General features: G+C 43.0%; 1 protein-coding gene and 1 long non-coding RNA gene across 2 annotated transcripts in view; both read left to right on the top strand.

The window, feature by feature from the left end:
- Positions 1 to 12,086, top strand: part of dhcr7 (7-dehydrocholesterol reductase) — an 82,987-nt gene extending 70,901 nt beyond the window's left edge. Inside the window, exon 8 of the mRNA XM_072466722.1 lies at positions 8,735 to 12,086. Within this exon, the coding sequence (XP_072322823.1) occupies positions 8,735 to 9,199 (465 nt within the window). The 3' untranslated portion in view covers positions 9,200 to 12,086. The remainder of the gene's footprint in view (positions 1 to 8,734) is intronic.
- On the top strand, positions 101 to 6,482 carry LOC140384745 (uncharacterized). Its single transcript, XR_011933131.1, has 2 exons — positions 101 to 537; positions 6,082 to 6,482. It is a non-coding gene; the product is annotated as an uncharacterized lncRNA (long non-coding RNA).
- Positions 12,087 to 21,404: the final 9,318 nt, after the last annotated feature.

Raw genomic sequence — 21,404 nt, 5'->3', positions numbered from 1 at the left:
TCATTATATCAACAGCAACGTCACTTTTAGATTTGTTTGGGTTCACTTTGATGGGGGAGTGGTAGGTCGATTCTTGACTTGCAAATATTATCGGGAGGGTGTAGAAGCCAAGTATTTCAAATACAACTAGTATAGGTAAAAGATAGCTGTTTAAGCATAAATGTTGAGCCCCAGTTTTAAATACCCATTTATACAGCATAATTCACTTTTACTGAAGTCCGTTGTTCTGGCAAATGCATATTTTCAAGATAATGACACTGTCTTGTGCTAATTGTCAAGGTCAAGGGATTGAATACACAGCACCATTGTTCACAATGCAGATAACAGCTAGGTCAGAAAAGCTGATGTTGCACATTGAAGATGGACGGCTTGCCATCAAATCAAATGTGTTTGAGTCTAACCCAAACCAATTAGGATTATATTGGGGTGTAATTAGACGATTTAAGACAGATATGAAAGTGTATAACTAAAAAGTTTCTCCCCGCCATTTTAGGTTTTATTGTCTTTGTAAGGTTAGGTTAGGTTAGGTTAGGTTAGGTTGGGGTTTTGTTGTCTTTGTGAGTATTGTCTTTGTAGCTTAAGTTTTGTCTTTCTGTTAGTTTAGTCAGTTTTTGCCTTTGATTCTAGTCTCCATTTTAGTTTATGTCTTTTGGGGGTTGTCAGTTTAACAGTCTGTGTCAGTGATGTTAGTCCATTTTTGACTTTGAGTTTGAGTTTAGCTGAAGATAAGCTTTCTCTCTCTCTTCATGTTTCATTGCCAGACTTTGACCTTTAAAAAGTTACTTTCGAGCTGTCTGCCTAAGCAAAGAAAGATAATGTCTGTAATTCTCTGAAAGCTTCGAATTGTCTACGAATTGCCTTTTAAATGACTTTCAAATTGTAATCAAGCGACTACAAATAAAACAATTCTTTTTGGCACCTGAGGAGTTTATACTGCAAATTTCTGCTGAGTTCCAGTATTCGCAAAGTGCTACTGATAACCGAATAGCAGAGATGATATAAATTCCTTCAACTATACACAGTCGAATAATACAAGGAATCAAACAACTTAACACTCAGTCTACAAATATTACAAATCTTACAACTTGTCGTATTGCGCCAGGACTTGATTCATCAACTAAGCTTCCCCCAAACTTGGCGTGGTTCGACAGGTTAAGATCCTATAAATTAAAGTTTCCTTCAATTGGCGAGTCAGGCAGGAGTCGAACCTAGAATCTTCTGATTACAAGAATCCCTATAAATTAAAGTTTCCTTTAATTGGCGTAGTCAAGCAGTCGGGGGGGGGGGAGTACTGAGGACGACCTTCGGAGGCCCAGGTGACGACGGAAAGCTTCGAAGATAATCGGAGGAGGTCGGGAACCTTCGGGAAGCTTCGGAGATAATCGGAGGAGGCCCAGAAGACAGCCGGAACCCACGGCTAGACTGGGGTAAGAAATATCTTTTTCACCCATTAAAAGTCTTAAAGCCGCATCAATCAGTACTTCGACCCTTGAAAAGAACATTTTTTATAGACTGTGTTAAATAAATCAAGTGCCTTCGGTCAGACTATCAGACGTGACTGAAAGACTAGTCACTGCAGTAACTAAAATAAAACGGCAGTCAGCGATCAAGAAAAGTTATGGCTGATCCAATTCAAAGTGTAGATTCAGAGCCTTTAGCAGACAGAAAATTACTCCCCACTACATCCAAGGGGGGTGCTGGAATACCAGATGTTTCTGTTGAAGATATGTTGGGGGATTGTAGATCTTTCACTCGTAGACATTTTAACCTATGTGAAACCTCAAAAAAAATTGAATCAAAGTATGATATCCCCAGAGGACAGTGGTCCTTCAATAATATCAAGAGAGCATGGGGAAAATGCACACGATTACACGGTGCAGAACATGTAAAATGGTCCCTGGTAATTACGGGACAGATACACAGTCAGCAAGAGATCATTGTTAAAAATAAAAGTGATCATCAGCTTCAGTCCACTAAAGACCAACTAAGTGCAGTTCTTGAAGATTTGCAAGATGCAAAATCCAAACTTGAGCATTATGATGAAATTAGAACAGATTTGCAAAATAAAACCTCTGAACTCCAGCAGTTAAATGTTCAAATCGCAGAATTTCAAAATCAAGTTTTTGAAGTGGAGTCAGAATTCCAAAATCAAGTTTTTAAAATGGAGTCAAAATACCAACAGCTGCAATTAAATACTGAACGAAGTGATGATGAGTATAGGTCTACTAAAAAACAATTAATTACAGTTGTTGAAGAATTGCAAGATGCAAAATCCAAACTTGAAACAGAATTGCAAGTTGCAAAATCCAAACTTGAGCATTATGATGAAATTAAAACAGAATTGCAAGTTGCAAAATCCAAACTTGAAACAGAATTGCAAGTTGCAAAATCCAAACTTGAGCATTATGATGAAATTAGAACAGATTTGCAAAACAAAACCTCTGAACTCCAGCAATTTCAAATCCAAGTTTTTAAAGTGGAGTCAAAATACCAACAGTTGCAATTAACTACTGAGCGAAGCGATGATGAGTATAGGTCCACTAAAAAACAATTAATTACAGTTGTTGAAGAATTGCAAGATGCAAAATCCAAACTTGAAACAGATTTGCAAGATGCAAAATCCAAACTTGAGCATTCTGATGAAATTAAAACAGAATTGCAAGATGCAAAATCCAAACTTGAAACAGATTTGCAAGATGCAAAATCCAAACTTGAGCATTCTGATGAAATTAAAACAGAATTGCAAGTTGCAAAATCCAAACTTGAGCATTATGATGAAATTAAAACAGATTTGCAAGATGCAAAATCCAAACTTGAAACAGAATTGCAAGATACAAAATCCAAACTTGAATATTATGATGAAATTAAAACAGATTTGCAAGTTGCAAAATCCAAACTTGAGCATTATGATGAAATTAAAACAGAATTGCAAGATGCAAAATCCAAACTTGAAACAGAACTGCAAGATGCAAAATCCAAACTTGAGCATTCTGATGAAATTAAAACAGGTTTGCAAGTTGCAAAATCCAAACTTGAGCATTATGATGAAATTAAAACAGATTTACGAGTTGCAAAATCCAAACTTGAGCATCATGATGAAATTAAAACAGATTTGCAAAACAAAACCTCTGAACTCCAGCAGTTATCTTTTCAAATAACAGAATTCCAAAATCAAGTCTTTGAAGTGGAGTCAAAATACCGACAATTGCAATTAAAAACTGAGCGAATTGAACTTGAAAATTGCAAGTTAGTGAAAGAAAGATGTGTTTTAGAAAGAAATATAACCAGCGTGAATGAACATTGTAAATCTTTGACAAACATGCTTTCTGTACAAAAGATTGAACAAACTCAGAAAGCAGTCCAAGCCACCCACCTAGTGGCACAATCGGCAATTGCACAGCCGAGATCAATTGTTAAAAATAAATCATTTTCTCTGTCGGATGAATCAGACGAAGATAGTGTTCCTACAATACAAAATACTAAAGCAATTCGACTAGCCCCTTTAAAACGCAAACGGGTTAGAGTTGGAAGCAAAAAAATAGAAGAAGATGGTGAAACTATCACTAGAAACATATTTGACCACCAATGGGTTCATGAACAAATTGATCCTTCTAAAATTGACGAATGGTCCAAGGGTCTTCCACACCCTAAAAAGGGTGGTATGACCACATGGGATGGAATTCACAGATTACAAGCCATTTACAGTCTCCACCCACTTGATGGAGTACAAATTCTGACTATCATGCTAGGTACTCGTATAAGTTCGACCCTTAGAAATGAAGTAGAAGTTGCCCTTGGAGACGATTTGCAAAATTTAGAAGCTGGTTGGCTAACAATCAAGAATTGGCTATTACAATTTCGCCCCCCGAGGACCAATTGGTCTAAGATCACAGCTTGCTTTCAAAAAAAGAATGAAGATATTCAGGATTTTGAGGAAAGATTTTTACGTACTTGGATGGAATATTCAGGGATGACACTCGACCAGGAAAATGACACATGGGATGCAAGCACTTTAAGTCCATTAAAAACGGCTTTTATAGCCGGTGTTAAACCTGGAGTTTCTGCTGCCTTGAATTTGGTTTTACCAGCTTGGGCTACAGCTGGCACATACCGAGACATAGTTGACCGATGCATTCAGATAGATCGTGGTTTGCACAATCAGGCAACTTTTAACACTGCAGCTGCTCAAATGCAGCCTATTGCTCAAATCCAGCCCATGTTACCTGCTGCTCCAGCGGCGGCTGTTGCAGCACCTGCAGGAATATCAGCACTAACTACAACTTCACCACCAGCGCTAGAGCAAACATGTACCCTTGCTCCATTAAAATCACGTAAGGAAATACCACAATGTCTTTTCTGTGGTAGAATAGGACACTGGATGGCAAAATGCTATCAAAAACAACGGATGGATTCGAGAGATGATAATGAAGTAGACAATGTTCACTACAATACATTTCCACCTCATGGTCAACCATGTAACACGTACCAACAAGACACACCCAGTATGGCTTCTGGTCAGCAACACTGGCTAAGCAACTACAACCATGGGTTGCTTTTACAGTTAATCAACAACAGTATCATAATAGCCCAACTGTTTACCACATGGCTTTACAGAATCATCTCAGGCAACTGCCTGTTCGGCGTTCCACCATTATCCAATATGAAGATGATGTTCTGATAACCTCTATCAATAAAGATGATCATGACAAAGATTTACGGATGGTCTTGAACCACCTCAGTACTAACAGTCGCAAAGCTAGCTTTCACAAAGCACAAATTGCCCAGAAAGATGTTTACTTGGGACAGAAAATTTCCAAACGAAAAAGGGAACTTACTCAGAAGAGAACGGCTGCCATCAAAGCAGCTAAAGAACCCTCAATGTATCGCTAAAAAGTTGCCAAGAACTGTCAACTTAAGAAAACTGTCATTCTGAACGTTGCTTTATTAATTTAAAGAAATTAACATATCTTGTTAGCTGTGTTTCCTTTAACAGAATCGGCAAATTCATCGACAGAAAATCAAGATACAGCACACGATTGGTTCAGTTATATATTTAATAAGTTATTGTATTTGATATTTTAAAATAAATGTTTGGAATTAGCCTGGAAATTAAAACTTCAAACAATGTGGAAGCTGTTTTTTTAAAAAAAAAACAATCTTTGATTAAAAGCCAAAAGAACATATCGTTCAAAGAAATTTGATAACGGGAATTTGGCAGCAATCCAACTTTTACTCCCAGTCCATTTGAGTGACAAAAAAAAAAGTTTAAAGATGCGAATGGCATCATTCCAAGCTATACGCCTCTTTTTGTCTCTGCAAGAAAATTAACCCTTTCAACAAGCTTTTGTGTATTATCCAGAAGATGTCAAAGACTTGACATCAATTTTGATAATCATTTTACCATTTATTACTAGATCATATGTTCAACTTTTATTGTATAATAATTTTACATGAAGTTATTATTAATTACCAATGTGATCAAATTTGATTAATCTATTAATTATAATAATTATTTTGAAATGCCTGTTGCAATGTTAATTCCATTTTGTTGTTTAAAACTGCAATGATTCTTTGCGCTTTTACCTATCCTATCGCATTAATGATGTATTTTAATCTTTCCTGATATATCTCAATTTTTCGATTTATCAAAGGGCCGACTGTAGAAGCCAAGTATTTCAAATACAACTAGTATAGGTAAAAGATAGCTGTTTAAGCATAAATGTTGAGCCCCAGTTTTAAATACCCATTTATACAGCATAATTCACTTTTACTGAAGTCCGTTGTTCTGGCAAATGCATATTTTCAAGATAATGACACTGTCTTGTGCTAATTGTCAAGGTCAAGGGATTGAATACACAGCACCATTGTTCACAATGCAGATAACAGCTAGGTCAGAAAAGCTGATGTTGCACATTGAAGATGGACGGCTTGCCATCAAATCAAATGTGTTTGAGTCTAACCCAAACCAATTAGGATTATATTGGGGTGTAATTAGACGATTTAAGACAGATATGAAAGTGTATAACTAAAAAGTTTCTCCCCGCCATTTTAGGTTTTATTGTCTTTGTAAGGTTAGGTTAGGTTAGGTTAGGTTAGGTTGGGGTTTTGTTGTCTTTGTGAGTATTGTCTTTGTAGCTTAAGTTTTGTCTTTCTGTTAGTTTAGTCAGTTTTTGCCTTTGATTCTAGTCTCCATTTTAGTTTATGTCTTTTGGGGGTTGTCAGTTTAACAGTCTGTGTCAGTGATGTTAGTCCATTTTTGACTTTGAGTTTGAGTTTAGCTGAAGATAAGCTTTCTCTCTCTCTTCATGTTTCATTGCCAGACTTTGACCTTTAAAAAGTTACTTTCGAGCTGTCTGCCTAAGCAAAGAAAGATAATGTCTGTAATTCTCTGAAAGCTTCGAATTGTCTACGAATTGCCTTTTAAATGACTTTCAAATTGTAATCAAGCGACTACAAATAAAACAATTCTTTTTGGCACCTGAGGAGTTTATACTGCAAATTTCTGCTGAGTTCCAGTATTCGCAAAGTGCTACTGATAACCGAATAGCAGAGATGATATAAATTCCTTCAACTATACACAGTCGAATAATACAAGGAATCAAACAACTTAACACTCAGTCTACAAATATTACAAATCTTACAACTTGTCGTATTGCGCCAGGACTTGATTCATCAACTAAGCTTCCCCCAAACTTGGCGTGGTTCGACAGGTTAAGATCCTATAAATTAAAGTTTCCTTCAGAGGGCTCATATGTCTGTGGCTCGGATGAGCAGGTTTTTTGAGGAGGTGGAGGACAGGTGTGGGGGACGTCCTATGAATCATGTGCACATGTTCTGGGCGTGTCCGAGGTTGAGGGGCTTTTGGCAGGGATTTGCGGACGTCATGTCTGAGGTCCTGCAAGGGAGGGTGACTCCGAGTCCAGAGGTGGCGATATTCGGAGTGTCGGAAGATCCGGGAGCCCTGGGCGAGGAGAAGAGAGGCCGACGCTTTGGCCTTTGCTCCCCTGGTGGCCCGGAGATGGATTCTGTTGGCATGGGGGGACTCGGAGCCCCCGAAGTCGGGGGTCTGGGTTAGCGACATGAAATGAAAATCGCTTCTTGTCACAAGTAGGCTTCAAATGAAGTTACTGTGAAAAGCCCCTAGTCGCCACATTCCGGCACCTGTTCGGGGAGGCCGGTACGGGAATTGAACCGTGCTGCTGGCCTGCCTTGGTCTGCTTTCAAAGCCAGCGATTTAGCCCAGTGTGCTAAACCAGCCTCTAATGGCGGGGTTTCTCAGGATGGAGAAAGTCAAATTCGCCTCAAGGGGTTCATTACAGGGGTTCTCTCGGAGGTGGCAGCCAATCATCGACTTCTTTAAGGAAAATTAGTCTGTCAGCAAGGGGGGGAAATGGTGGAGTGGGGGGGAAGGGGGGAGGCATGGAAGTGACGAATAATGGTAGGAAAACCATTGAAGGGAGGGCTGTGAGACGGAGTGTGTATACGGACCATGTTGGTTGGGGGTCTGTGTTGCGGGGGGGAGGGGGGGTTGGCTATGTTATTGTGGGTTTTTTGTCTTTGTTGGATTTTTCTGTTTAAAAGTGTTAAAATTATAAATGCCTTAATAAAATATTTTCTAAAAAAAAAACAAATGTTATCGGATTAGACGGAGTGTGGAATTAAGGCCACGTTCAGATCAGCCATGATCTTACTGAATGGCAGAGCAGGCTCGAGGGGGCGAATGACATATTCCCGCTCCTGATTGGTATGTTTGTGTGTCAGTGACCACTTACAGGCCTCATCTCGCGTTCGCTGCAATTTAACCAGCGGTAGGAGAGGCTCACCCCTGTTGTCCAACTCAACAGCTTTTTGACAAGTAGCGGGGGTGGGGGGGGTGGGGGGGGGGGGTGGTCTCCTCAATGGACCATTGGAATCTCCCCACCCTCGGTTCCTCTCCATCCCCAGCACTGACAGCATGAGTAGAAATGGTATGGAGATGGAAAATCCGATACTGAGTGCCAGAAACTCTCCACTAACTCACAGTCTGTATTCCCCATCCAGGCTTTATGAGGGGATTGGGAGTGGGATGTTATGATACAAAAGCGTCTGTAGAACTTCAAAAAATCTGTCAGTGAAGGGGAGATCTTCCTGCTCTTCAATGTCGGTGGCTGATTGCAAAGATACATTGTCATAAAGGACACAGTCACAAAAAGTGACAAGAGCTTGTGAGATTGCAGTGCTATCATGGAACCTTACCCCACGTAAGGAGTGTTATGGGAGCTGACACATTTATATGACGCCTGATCAAACCTCTGGAATATCTCTGCTTCGTAGGCAATAAATTCTTGTGCAAGATCAGCATTGAAATAAGTCACAAGTTTGTCTATTTCTGGAGATTTTACGGAGGGAACCATGCCTGTCCACCTCTGTTTTTTAAGTAACATTATCTGATCCACCTGAATCACTATAACAGGCAGATAGGGCCTCAGTTTAACACCTGGACCAAAACAATGGCCCCACTGACAGTTCGACCACCCTAATTCTGCATTAAACCATTAATTGAAGCTTATAGCCACAATCTTCTGGTAGGGACAGGAGTCCCTCAGGTTTTCTGGTCTGACAACATCACAAGAGGGGGGGAGGAAAGATGAATTTCACACTTGTTAATACTGTACTTGTATAGAATATCTTTGCCAAGAAACTATGATTAAAAAGACTGCAAAGTTTGAAGTAATTTTTCTTTTCAATGTCGCAGGGTCTATACCTAGTCTACAACCCAGTCCAACTATCAACTGCCAATGCAATCGCTGTCCTTCTCTTGGGGCTGGTTGGCTACTATATCTTCAGAATAACAAACCACCAGAAAGACCTCTTCAGACGCACAGATGGAAACTGCAAGATCTGGGGCAAGAAGCCCGAGTACATTGAGTGTTCCTACCTGTCCATTGACGGTAAAAGGCACCACAGTAAGCTGATGATCTCTGGGTTCTGGGGGGTGGCACGTCATTTCAACTACACTGGGGATCTCATGGGCTCACTGTCCTACTGTCTGGCCTGTGGATTTGGACACCTGCTGCCTTATTTCTATATCATCTACATGTCAATCCTGCTGATTCATCGCTGTATCAGAGATGAACATCGCTGCTCAAGCAAATATGGCAAGGACTGGAGGCGTTACATTGAGGCTGTGGCCTACCGCCTGATACCTGGAGTGTTTTGAGGATGGTTTCTATCATCAATGTACAGTTTCTCTCGGCTTGATATTCTTTAGCCAATGAAAGTTTGGCATCACAAATTCCGATTTGCAAGTACATGTTTTTACAGGTTGTTCAATTACATAACAGAGGAGGACATGTGGCTTCAGGATATAACCGAAACCTGGTCACATCTACAAAAGTGGCGCACCCATTTTTTAATGAAACACCTGGGATTTCTGTGTAAACTGACCTGTCTAATTTTCATTGATGTGTGAGAAAGGTGCTGCTTTAATTTGAATCGAATGTCTCTGCATCGATTGATGTAAGGGGTAAATATCAGTTCATTCCGGCTGGAGCTGACAAATTGCACGTAATGGCATTTATTAACCTGTCAGCTTCTGATTATTACGTTCCCACATGTTCTAAATATTTTTCATAACTTCATTTTGAAAATAATTCCCAGAAAGACTGTTGTGTTTCAATTCCTGCCAGGTGTGTGCGCATAAAACTTTCTTCCGGTGCAATGTTAGTGCAGTTGTTAAGCCGTTGGTTTTAAGTGAGGTAATGATTGTGCACCAATAGTAAGAGAAAGGCCTGTCCTTACGTTTCACCTTTCTCAACCTCCGCATGTCCCAAACTACTCTGCAGCTATTCAAGTACCGTTGACGTGTAGTCACGGTCTTAATTTAATGAAATGCAGCAGCCAATGTTCAACAAGCTCCCACAAACAGCAGCGATAACGATCTGCTTTACTGACATTGATTTAATGGTCAAATATCGTCCAGAATGCCAAGGATAACTCCCCATCGCCCAACTTTCAGCTGAAATTGTACGACCAGTTTCTTTTTTCTTAATTTAGAGTGCCCAAATCATTTTTCCCAATTAAGGGGCTATTTAGCATGGCCAGTCCACCTACCCTGCACATCTTTGGGTTGTGGGGGCGTGCTGATCTTTTCCTGCGCTACGAGTCTGAACGACTCTTAACCCGATCTGCTTTTGGGCTGCCCCACCTGATCCAAAAAGCAGCAGGATCATGATCCAGCAGAGATGCAGTCCCAAGGTTACTGGTTTTGAGACACTACCAATATAACAACACCAAAGGCCCCTACATTAGAACACTTAGTAGACTCTCACCTTTGAAAAATTATCCTGCTTTTCTCATCTTCCTACCAACATGCATGATTTCACATTTGACCACATCAAACTTCATGTGTATACACAAACTCACCTATCTATATTTCAAATACAGTCTTCTCTTGGCTTACCTTCTCACCTGGCTTTGTATCGTCAAACAGCTTGAAGAGGTTACATTCACCACCTGCGTCATTGATACAGACTGGTAAAGCTCAGGCCCAATTGCTGGTCCTTGTAGCATGCACTAGTTCCAACCTGCCAAACCAAAAATTACTCTTATATTCCTGGTCTTTCTTTTGTCTGTTAACCAATCCTCAATCCAACCTAATATATGAGCCCCAATCACATGAGCTGTATTCTTTGTAACAACCTCTTATGTGGCACCTTATCAATTATGGAAGGTTTTTTTTCGGTCTAACAGATTCTGATAATGTGCAAAAGCCTTAAAAAATATATAATGCAGATCTCAAAAAGGAGGATTTCATTTTTTTTTTAAACTACCCAACAACACCAGAAATGGTTACCTTTGGCAGTCATTTTGGGAAATACATTTTTCAACCATTCAAGAGTAGCAAAACTTCAGGGACCCCACGAACTTTGGTCAGTTGCATGGGCAGACCAGACTATCAATGAGTGAAGCAGGGATATAAACCAGGAGTGGTTGCAATTTATTGAGGAATTTTGCATGTAGCCTATCAGTTACATACAAATTTCTGCAGAGGAAGAAAGAACTCAACTCCACCCCCACCCATGCAGTAATTATTCATGTTTTAAATATACATTTAAAGTACCCAATTCATTTTTTTCCAATTAAGGGGCAATTTAGTGTGGCCAATTCACCTACCCTGCACAAATTTGGGTTGTGGGGGTGAGACCCACGCAGACACAGTGAGAATGTGCAAACTCCACACGGACAGTGAACCGGATCGAACCCACTGTGCCGCCCTGCAGTAATTAGTCATTGATAGCAATTTATTTCAAGAAGTGTTCTGAGACATGCTGAAGGATCAAATTTTTCTCTGCTGTTGTTGGGAGTCTGTAGCTACAGAGGTTTCAAACTGCCTTAATATCATTTATTGAAAAGCTCTAAACTGTTTACTGGCCACATGTAGCAGTTGACAGCTGTAACATTTGCACATGGGATCAGAGGCCCTCAGTGTTAGAAATGACCCAGCAAGTCAGACTATTGGTTTGTTTGTAATGACTGAATTAAATTTGCATGTCAAACCCATGCAAATAAAAGCACTAGATTTTTACCACCAGGACCACAAGTTAACTTATTTTTGAAAATCACTGAAATTGGAGGAAAAAACTATCAGAAACAGTTTAAAAGTATAGTGGCTGTTTATTTTTACTTGTATTAATTAAACATGAAGTTATGTTTGTATTTATAATTCTTGAAAAATATTGGTCTTGATTTCAAACTCTGTTTTTGATGTAAATCCTCAAACCTGCACTCATACTTTCTCCCTCTATCTCAAAGTACATCGGAGGTTAAAAAAACACAAACTAGGATTTCCAACTTTTTATATCGTTGAAATTGATATATTAACTTTCTGCCCCCATCTCTTTAGATAAATTAATAAAGATGTAGTAAACTGCCTAAATATACTGGAACAGTATAAATTAGTACCATCTTCTGACTTGTTTTTAGTTTTATTCTTTGTTGACTAGTCGTATACTGTGAATAAATCGTGTGCTTGGCAGTTCTGCGTAAGGTTTACTTGTCTTTCATTATATTTACTTTCTATTGAATAAATTCACTTTATATGACTACCCTGTGTTGGCATCATATCATGATCGTCGTTCCTCTGATGATATGACTCTTTTTTTTGAAGTAAAGGTTTGCTTTGTAACAGCACTACCTCCAGCCCTAAAACATGGTCATGTTTTTATAAGAAGTGTTAGTAAAGCACTCGTACAAAAGGAAAGTGCTGTGGATGCTGGAAATCTGAGATAAGATAAAACTGAAAATGCTGGGAACAAACTACTTGGCAGCATCCACGGAGAAAGGAACCAAGTTAACATTTCGGGTATGTGACCCTTCATCAAAATTGCCAAGGTCACAGACTTGAAATGTTGGGCTTGATTTTCAGTCCAGGACTGGGACCTGACGTCCAGATAATTGACCCACGTAGTGCAATCTTCGAATGTAAATATCCGAATTGGACCAGCGGCAAACTCGGCACCCAATTATCAGGAGGTGGTGACTGCCTGGAGAGTGTGAGCTGCGAGATGGCAGCCATGATGGACCTGCCAGGTGTATTGCAAAAGAGCAAAGGCAGCATGTCGGAAGGCCACCACACACAAAAGTGGCCATGGAGAGCTGATAGGATAGTCTGGGAAGATAGTGGTAATGTCATTGGATTAGCAATCCAGAGACCCTGGCTAATCCTTTGGGACGGGTGTTCAAATCCCACCATGGCAGCTGTTGCCATTTTATTTAAAACCTGGAATTGAAAGCTAGTCTCATGAAAATAGCACTGATTTTTGATAAAAAACCCTCTGGTTCACTCGTGCCCTTTACAGAACAAAATCTGCCATTCTCACCTGGTCTTGCCAACATGTGACCCACAACATTGTGGTTAGCTATTAGCTACCTTTTGAAATGGCCAAGCAAGCTATTCAATTTTTTTTCCAATTAAGGGGCAATTTAGCGTGGCCATTCCACCTACTCTGCACATCTTTGGGTTGTGGGGCTGAGACCCATGCAGACATGGGGAGAATGTGCAAACTCCACACGGACAGTGACCCAGGGCCAGGATCAAACCCTGGTCCTCAGCGCCGTGAGGCAGCAGTGCTAACCGATGCGCCACCGTTCTGCATGGTTCCTCATTTCTAACCTCTGGGGACTGGTGACAGAATTAAGAGCTGTTCCATAGATTTGTCCTGCAACTGCGTGTCATGGTCATACTCATGGAATTGTACCATGCAACCAATGTCTCAGGTGCCAACATCAGCGTGCCAACATCAGCATCCCAAGTTATGTCCTGCTCTACCGGCAGGGCAGCCCCAGGGGAGGGTGTGGCACAGAGGTAGGTGGTGAGGGGAAAATCTACTAGAACTTCTCCCTACCAATAAACCTGTGGCTGATACATCTGCCCATGCCAGTCTAGACAGGAGTGACCACCACACAATCCTTGTGAAGACAAAGTCACGTTCTCACATTGAGGATACCTCCCCGCCCTCCCCCATTGTATTGTGTGATGCTATCATTGTGCTATATGGGATACATTTTAAACAGATCTAGCAACTCAAAACTGGGCATCCATGAGGCGCTCTGGGCCACCAGCAGCAGCAGAATTGTATTCGACCACAGTCTAAGCTCATGGCCCGGCATATTCCCCACTCTACCATTACCAAGTAGGGAATCAACCCCAGTTCAATGAACGGTGCAGGAGGGAGTGCTGGTAGCAGAACCAAGCGCACCTAAAAAATGAAGTGCCAACCTGGTGAGGTGGCAACACAGGACTACTTGCAGGTCAAACAACGGAAGCAGCAAGTGATGGGCAGATCTAAGCGATTCTCCAACCGATGAATCAAATCCAAGCTTTGCAGTTCTGTCACATGCAGTCATGAATGATGGTCAACTATTAAACAATCAGAAACTGCGCAATTATCTCCATCCTCTATGATGGGTCGTCCAGCACATCAGTGAAAAAGACGATTTGCAACTCTTCGTATACTGAAGTAGTTTGTGCCAAGATCTGCACAACATTCAGGTTTGGCAAGTAATATTTGCAAGTGCCAGGCAATGATCTCCAACAAGAGAAAATCTAACCATTTCAACTTGGCATTATATGAACAAAGAACAAAGAAATGTACAGCACAGGAACAGGCCCTTCGGCCCTCCAAGCCCGTGCCGACCATGCTGCCCGACTAAACTACAATCTTCTACACTTCCTGGGTCCATATCCCTCTATTCCCATCCTATTCATGTATTTGTCAAGATGCCCCTTAAATGTCACTATCGTCCCTGCTTCTACCACCTCCTCTGGCAGCGAGTTCCAGGCACCCACTACCCTCTGCGTAAAAAACTTGCCTCGTACATCTACTCTAAACCTTGCCCCTCTCACCTTAAACCTATGCCCCCTAGTAATTGACCCCTCTACCCTGCGGAAAAGCCTCTGACTATCCACTCTGTCTATGCCCCTCATAATTTTGTATACCTCTATCAGGTCTCCCCTCAACCTCCTTCGTTCCAGTGAGAACAAACCAAATTTATTCAACCGCTCCTCATAGCTAATGCCCTCCATACCAGGCAACATTCTGGTAAATCTCTTCTGCATCCTCTCTAAAGCCTCCACATCCTTCTGGTAGTGTGGCGACCAGAATTGAACACTATACTCCAAGTGTGGCCTAACTAAGGTTCTATACAGCTGCAACATGACTTGCCAATTCTTATACTCAATGCCCCGGCCAATGAAGGCAAGCATGCCGTATGCCTTCTTGACTACCTTCTCCACCTGTGTTGCCCCTTTCAATGCCCTGTGGACCTGTACTCCTAGATCTCTTTGACTTTCAATACTCTTGAGGGTTCTACCATTCACTGTATATTCCCTACCTGCATTAGACCTTCCAAAATGCATTACCTCACATTTGTCCGGATTAAACTCCATCTGCCATCTCTCCGCCCAAGTCTCCAAACAATCTAAATCCTGCTGTATCCTCCGACAGTCCTCATCGCTATCCGCAATTCCACCAACCTTTGTGTCGTCTGCAAACTTACTAATCAGACCAGTTACATTTTCCTCCAAATCATTTATATATACTACAAAGAGCAAAGGTCCCAGCACTGATCCCTGTGGAACACAACTGGTCACAGCCCTCCAATTAGAAAAGCATCCTTCCATTGCTACTCTCTGCCTTCTATGGCCTAGCCAGTTCTGTATCCACCTTGCCAGCTCACCCCTGATCCCGTGTGACTTCACCTTTTGTACTAGTCTACCATGAGGGATCTTGTCAAAGGCCTTACTGAAGTCCATATAGACAACATCCACTGCCCTACCTGCATCAATCATCTTAGTGACCTCCTCGAAAAACTCTATCAAGTTAGTGAGACACGACCGTCCCTTCACAAAACCGTTTTTGGTTTTACCATCACTGAATCCCCCACTATTAACATCCTGGGGGGTTACCGCAACAGATCTAAGCTCTGTAGCCTGCCACATCCAGCTGTGAATGGTGGTGGACAATTAAACAACTCACTGGAACAGGGGTCTCCACAAATATCCCCATTTCGGTCTCCTCCGGAGATCCCCAGCATCACAGATGTCAGTCTCCAACCAATACGATTCACCTCACGTGATATGAAGAAATGGCTGAAGGCACTGGATACTGCAAAAGCGATGGGCCCTGACAATATTCCGGCAATAGCACTGAAGACTTGTGCTCCAGAACTTGCCGCACCCCTAGCCAAGCTGCTCCAGTACAGCTACAACACTGGCATCTATCTGGCAATATGGAAATTTGCCCAGGTGAGTCCTGTACACAAGAAACACAACATATCCAATTACTGCCCGATCAGTCCACTCTCCATCATCAGCAAAGTGATGGGAGGAATCATCAACGGTCCTATCAAGCGGCACTTACTCAGCAATAACCTTGTCACAGACACTCAGTTTGGATTCCGCCAGGGTCACTCAGCTCCTGACCTCATTACAGCCTTGGTTCAAACATGGACAAAAGAGCTGAATTCCAGAGGTGAGGTGAGAGTGACTGCCCTTGACATCAAGGCAGCATTTGACCGAATATGGCCTCAAGGAGCCCTAGCTAAACTGGAGTCGATGGGAATCGGGGGAAAACTCTCCGCTGGTTGGATGGCTGTGGTGGTTGGAAGTCAATCATCTCAGCTCCAGGACATCACTGCAGGAGTTCATCAGGGTATTGTCCTAGGCCCAACCATCTTCAGCTGATTCATCAACGACCTCTCATCGTAAGGTCAGAAGTGGGGATGTTTGCGGATGACTGCACAATGTTCAGCAACATTCACGACTCCTCAGATAATGAATCAGTCCATGTCCAAATGCAGCAAGGCCTGGACAATATCCAGGCTCGGGCTGACAAATGGCAAGTTACATTCACCCCACACATATGCCAGGCAATGACCATCTCCTACAAGAGAGGATCTAACGACCACGCCTTGACATTCAATGGCATTACCATCGCTGAATCTCCCACAACGTCCTGGGGGTTACCATTGATCAGAAACTAAATTGGACTAGCCACATTAATACTGTGGCGACCAGGTCAGGTCAAAGGCTGGGAATCCTACGGCGAGTAACTCACCTCCTGAGCCCCCAAAACCTGTCCTCCATCTACAAGGCACAAGTCAGGAGTGTAATAGAATACGCTCCACTTGCCTGGATGAGTGCAGCTCCAACAACACTCCCCTCTTCTCCCGATGGCCGGGCCTCACCAGGATTTTCAGCAGCCCCACTACCTCACTGGTTAGCTAAGTTCTGTATAAAGGACAGACAGAAAGCGCACTCAGTCAGCTTCGCACAGGTGAAGGAGACACATCCTGAGTGAGTGAGACACAGCCAGAGTGGGAATTGGAACTTGGTAATTTGGTGCAGTGAGGTAATTCAGTGCAGAGTGGGAGAAAGTGCTTTTTCCCTACCGTTTTGTTCTCTTTCTTCTGGCCTGTAACTGTTAATCTGCAGGGAGAGAACCAGAGAGCATCCCGGGAAGATAAGTGATTTTTATTTTTACTACCTTTTTAAATTGTGTGGGGGGGAAACTATAAGTGACATCACAATAAAGCTGTGACCTGATTGGCTGGTTGTGAGTCTGTTAAATTTGAAAGAAAAAAATAACATTGCAAAAAAAATCTAATTGATTAACTAGATAGTGGAGTTACTAAACCTGAGGGCAGAGATCGGTATTTAGCATTTAAGTTTACAGTAAAAATCATCTAGCGTCAGGGCCATATAGTTAATTGTAACTCAATCTAACAATAATTTAAGTGTTTATTTTAAATGACTTAATTAGTGCTTAAATGTCACTCAGCGGGGTGCAGTGCTCCGACTGTGAGATGTGGCAGATCTGTGACGGTTCCAGCATTCCAGTCGACTACATCTGCAGCAAGTGTAACCAATGGCAGCTCCTCACAGACCGCATGGTTCAATTGGAGCAGCAATTGGATGCACTTAGGAGCATGCAGGTGGCAAAAAGCGTCACAGACAGGAGTTACAGAGATGTGGTCACACCCAAGGTGCAGGCAGAGAGATGGGTGACCACCAGAAGGGGCAGGCAGTCAGTGCAGGAATCCCCTGTGGTTGCCCCCCCTCTCGAACTGGTATACCGCTTTGGATACTGTCGGGGGGGATAGCCTATCAGGGGAAAACAGCAGCAGCCAGAGCAGTGGCACCACGGCTGTCTCTGATGTTCAGCAGAGAGGGTCAAAGTGCAGAAGAGCAATAGTCATAGGGGACTCTATAGTCAGGGGCACAGATAAGTGCTTCTGTGGACGTGAAAGAGACTCCAGGATGGTATTTGCCTCCCTAGTGCCAGGGTCCAGGATGTCTCAGAACGGGTAGCGGGCATCCTGAAGGGGGAGGGCAAACAGGCAGAAGTCGTGGTACATATTGGCAAGAGTTCAGGGAGCTAGGCAGAAAGTTAAAAGACAGGATCTCAAGGGTTGTAATCTTGGGATTACTCTCTGTGCTACGTGCCAGTGAGGCTAGAAATAGGAAGATAGAGCAGCTAAACACATGGCTAAACAGCTGGTGTAGGAGGGTGGGTTTCAGTTATCTGGACCACTGGGAGCTCTTCCGGGGCAGGTGTGATCTGTAGAAGAAGGACGGGTTGCATCTAAACTGGAGAGGCATAAATATCCTGGCCGCGAGGTTTGCTAGTGTCACACGGGAGGGTTTAAACTAGTATGGCAGGGGGGTGGGTACCGGAGCAATAGGTCTGAAGGTGAAAAGATTGAGGGAGAACTAGGGAATAGGGCCAGTATGACTCTGAGGAAGGGCAGACAGGGAGATGTTGCTGAAAACAGCGGGACTGGTGGCCTGAAGTGTAAATGTTTTAATGCAAGAAGTATAACAGGTAAGGCAGATGAAATTAGAGCTTGGATTAGTACTTGGAACTATGATGTTGTTGCCATTACAGAGACCTGGTTGAGGGAAGGACAGGATTGGCAGCTAAACGTTCCAGGATTTCGATGTTTCAGGCAGGATAGAGGGGGATATAAAAGGGATGGAGGAATTGCGCTACTGGTTAGGGAGAATATTACAGCTGTACTACGGGAGGTCACCTCAGAGGGCAGTGAGGCTATATGGGTAGAGATCAGGAATAAGAAGGGTGCAGTCACAATGTTGGGGGTTTACTACAGGCCACCCAATAGCCAGCGGGAGATAGAGGAGCAGATAGGTAGACAGATTTTGGAAAAGAGTAAAAACAACAGGGTTGTTGTGATGGGAGACTTCAACTTCCCCAATATTGACTGGGACTCACTTAGTGCTAGGGGCTTAGATGGGGCAGAGTTTGTAAGGAGCATCCAGGAGGGCTTCTTAAAACAATATGTAGATGGTCCAACTAGGGAAGGGGCTGTACTGGACCTGGTATTGGGGAATGAGCCCGGCTAGGTGGTAGAAGTTTCAGTAGGAGAGCATTTTGGGAACAGTGACAATAATTCAGTAAGTTTTAAAGTGCTGGTGGACAAGGATAAGAGTGGTCCTAGAGTGAATGTGCTAAGTTGGGGGAAGACTAATTATAACAATATTAGGCGGGAACTGAAGAACCTAGATTGGGGGCGGATGTTTGAGGGTAAATCAACATCTGACATATGGGAGGCTTTCAAATGTCAGTTGAAAGGAATTCAGGACCAGCATGTTCCTATGCGGAAGAAGGATAAATACGGCAAATTTTGGGAACCTTGAATAACGACAGATATTGTCGGCCTCGTCAAAAAGAAAAAGGAGGCATTTGTCAGGGCTAGAAGGCTGGGAACAGATGAAGCCTGTGTGGAATATAAGGAAAGTGGGAAGGAACTTAAGCAAGGAGTCAGGAGGGCTAAAAGGGGTCACGAAAAGTCATTGGCAAATAGGGTTAAGGAAAACCCCAAGGCTTTTTACAAGTACTTAAAAAGCAAGAGGGTAGCCAGGGAAAGGGTGGGCCCACTGAAGGATAGGCAAGGGAATCTATGCGTGGAGCCAGAGGAAATGGGCGAGGTACTAAATGAATACTTTGCATCAGTATTCACCAACCAAAGAGAAGGAATTGGTAGATGTTGAGTCTGGAGAAGGGTGTGTAGATAGCCTGCGTCACATTGAGATCCAAAAAGAAAGGTGTTGGGCGTCTTGAAAAATATTAAGGTAGATAAGTCCCCAGGGCCTGATGGGATCTACCCCAGAATACTGAAGGAGGCTAGAGAGGAAATTGCTGAGTCCTTGACAGAAATCTTTGGATCCTCACTGTCTTCAGGTGATGTCCCGGAGGACTGGAGAATAGCCAATGTTGTTCTTTTGTTTAAGAAGGGTAGCAAGGATAATCCAGGGAACTACAGGACGGTGAGCCTTACATCAGTGGTAGGGAAATTACTGGAGAGAATTCTTCGAGGCAGGATCTACTCCCATTTGGAAGCAAACGGACGTATTAGCGAGAGGCAGCACAGTTTTGTGAAGGGGAGGTCGTGTCTCACTAACTTGATAAGAGTTTTTCGAAGAGGTCACAAAGGTGATTGATGCAGGTAGGGCAGTGGATGTTGTCTATATGGACTTCAGTAAGGCCTTTGACAAGTCCCCTCATGGCAGACTGGTACAAAAGGTGAAGTCACATGGGATCAGGGGTGAGCTAGCAAGATGGATACGGAACTGGCTAGGTCATAGAAGGCAGAGAGTAGCAATGGAAGGGTGCTTTTCTGATTGGAGGGCTGTGACTAGTGGTGTTCCGCAGGGGTCAGTGCTGGGACCTTTGCTGTTCGTAGTATATATAAATGATTTGGAGGAAAATGTAACTGGTCTGATTAGTAAGTTTGCAGACGACACAAAGGTTGGTGGAATTACGGATAGCGATGAGGACTGTCAGAGGATACAGCAGGATTTAGATTGTTTGGAGATTTGGGCGGAGAGATGGCAGATGGAGTTTAATCCGGACAAATGTGAGGTAATGCATTTTGGAAGGTCTAATGCAGGTAGGGAATATACAGTGAATGGTAGAACCCTCAAGAGTATTGAAAGTCAGAGAGTACTAGGTGTACTGGTCCACAGGTCACTGAAAGGGGCAACACAGGTGGAGAAGGTAGTCAAGAAGGCATACGGCATGCTTGCCTTCATTGGCCGGGGCATTGAGTATAAAAATTGGCAGGTCATGTTGCAGCTGTATAGAACCTTAGTTAGGTCACACTTGGAGTATAGTGTTCAATTCTGGTCGCCACACTACCAGAAAGATGTGGAGGGTCCAGAGAGGCAAAAGAGATTTACCAGGATGTTGCCTGGTATGGAGGGCATTAGCTATGAAGAGAGGTTGGATAAACTCGGTTTGTTCTTACTGGAACGACGGAGGTTGAGGGGCAACTTGATAGAGGTCTACAAAATTATGAGGGGCCTAGACAGAGTGGCTTGGCAGAGGCTTTTCACCAGGGTAGAGGGGTCAATTACTAGGGGGCATAGGTTTAAGGTGCGAGGGGCAAGGTTTAGAGTAGATGTACGAGGCAAGTTTTTTACACAGAGGGTAGTGGGTGCCTGGAACTCGCTGCCAGAGGAGGTGGTGGAAGCAGGGACGATAGTGACATTTAAGGGGCATCTTGACAAATACATGAATAGGGTGGGAATAGAGAGATACGGAGCCCGGAAGTGTAGAAGATTTTAGTTTAGACGGGCAGCATGGTCGGCACAGTCTTGGAGGGCCGAAGGGCCTGTTCCTGTGCTGTACTTTTCTCATCCCGCTCCCGGGACTTTACTCCTCGTCCCGCTCACAGTTTCAGCAGCACTCCACCCACACTCCATGCCATACAGATTCCTCTTAATTACTTCCCCCTGAGAGCTGGTCACCCAGTTTAGAACAAGGGCAACAGACGCGCGGTAACATCACCGCCTGCAAATTACACACCATCCTGGCTGGGAACTATGTCATCTTTCCCGCACT

This window comes from Scyliorhinus torazame, chromosome 10 (assembly GCF_047496885.1).
Source record: "Scyliorhinus torazame isolate Kashiwa2021f chromosome 10, sScyTor2.1, whole genome shotgun sequence".
Lineage (NCBI taxonomy): Eukaryota > Metazoa > Chordata > Chondrichthyes > Carcharhiniformes > Scyliorhinidae > Scyliorhinus > Scyliorhinus torazame.
The sequence above is the reverse complement of the archived record's forward strand: the minus strand, read 5'-3'. Positions and strand labels throughout refer to the sequence as shown.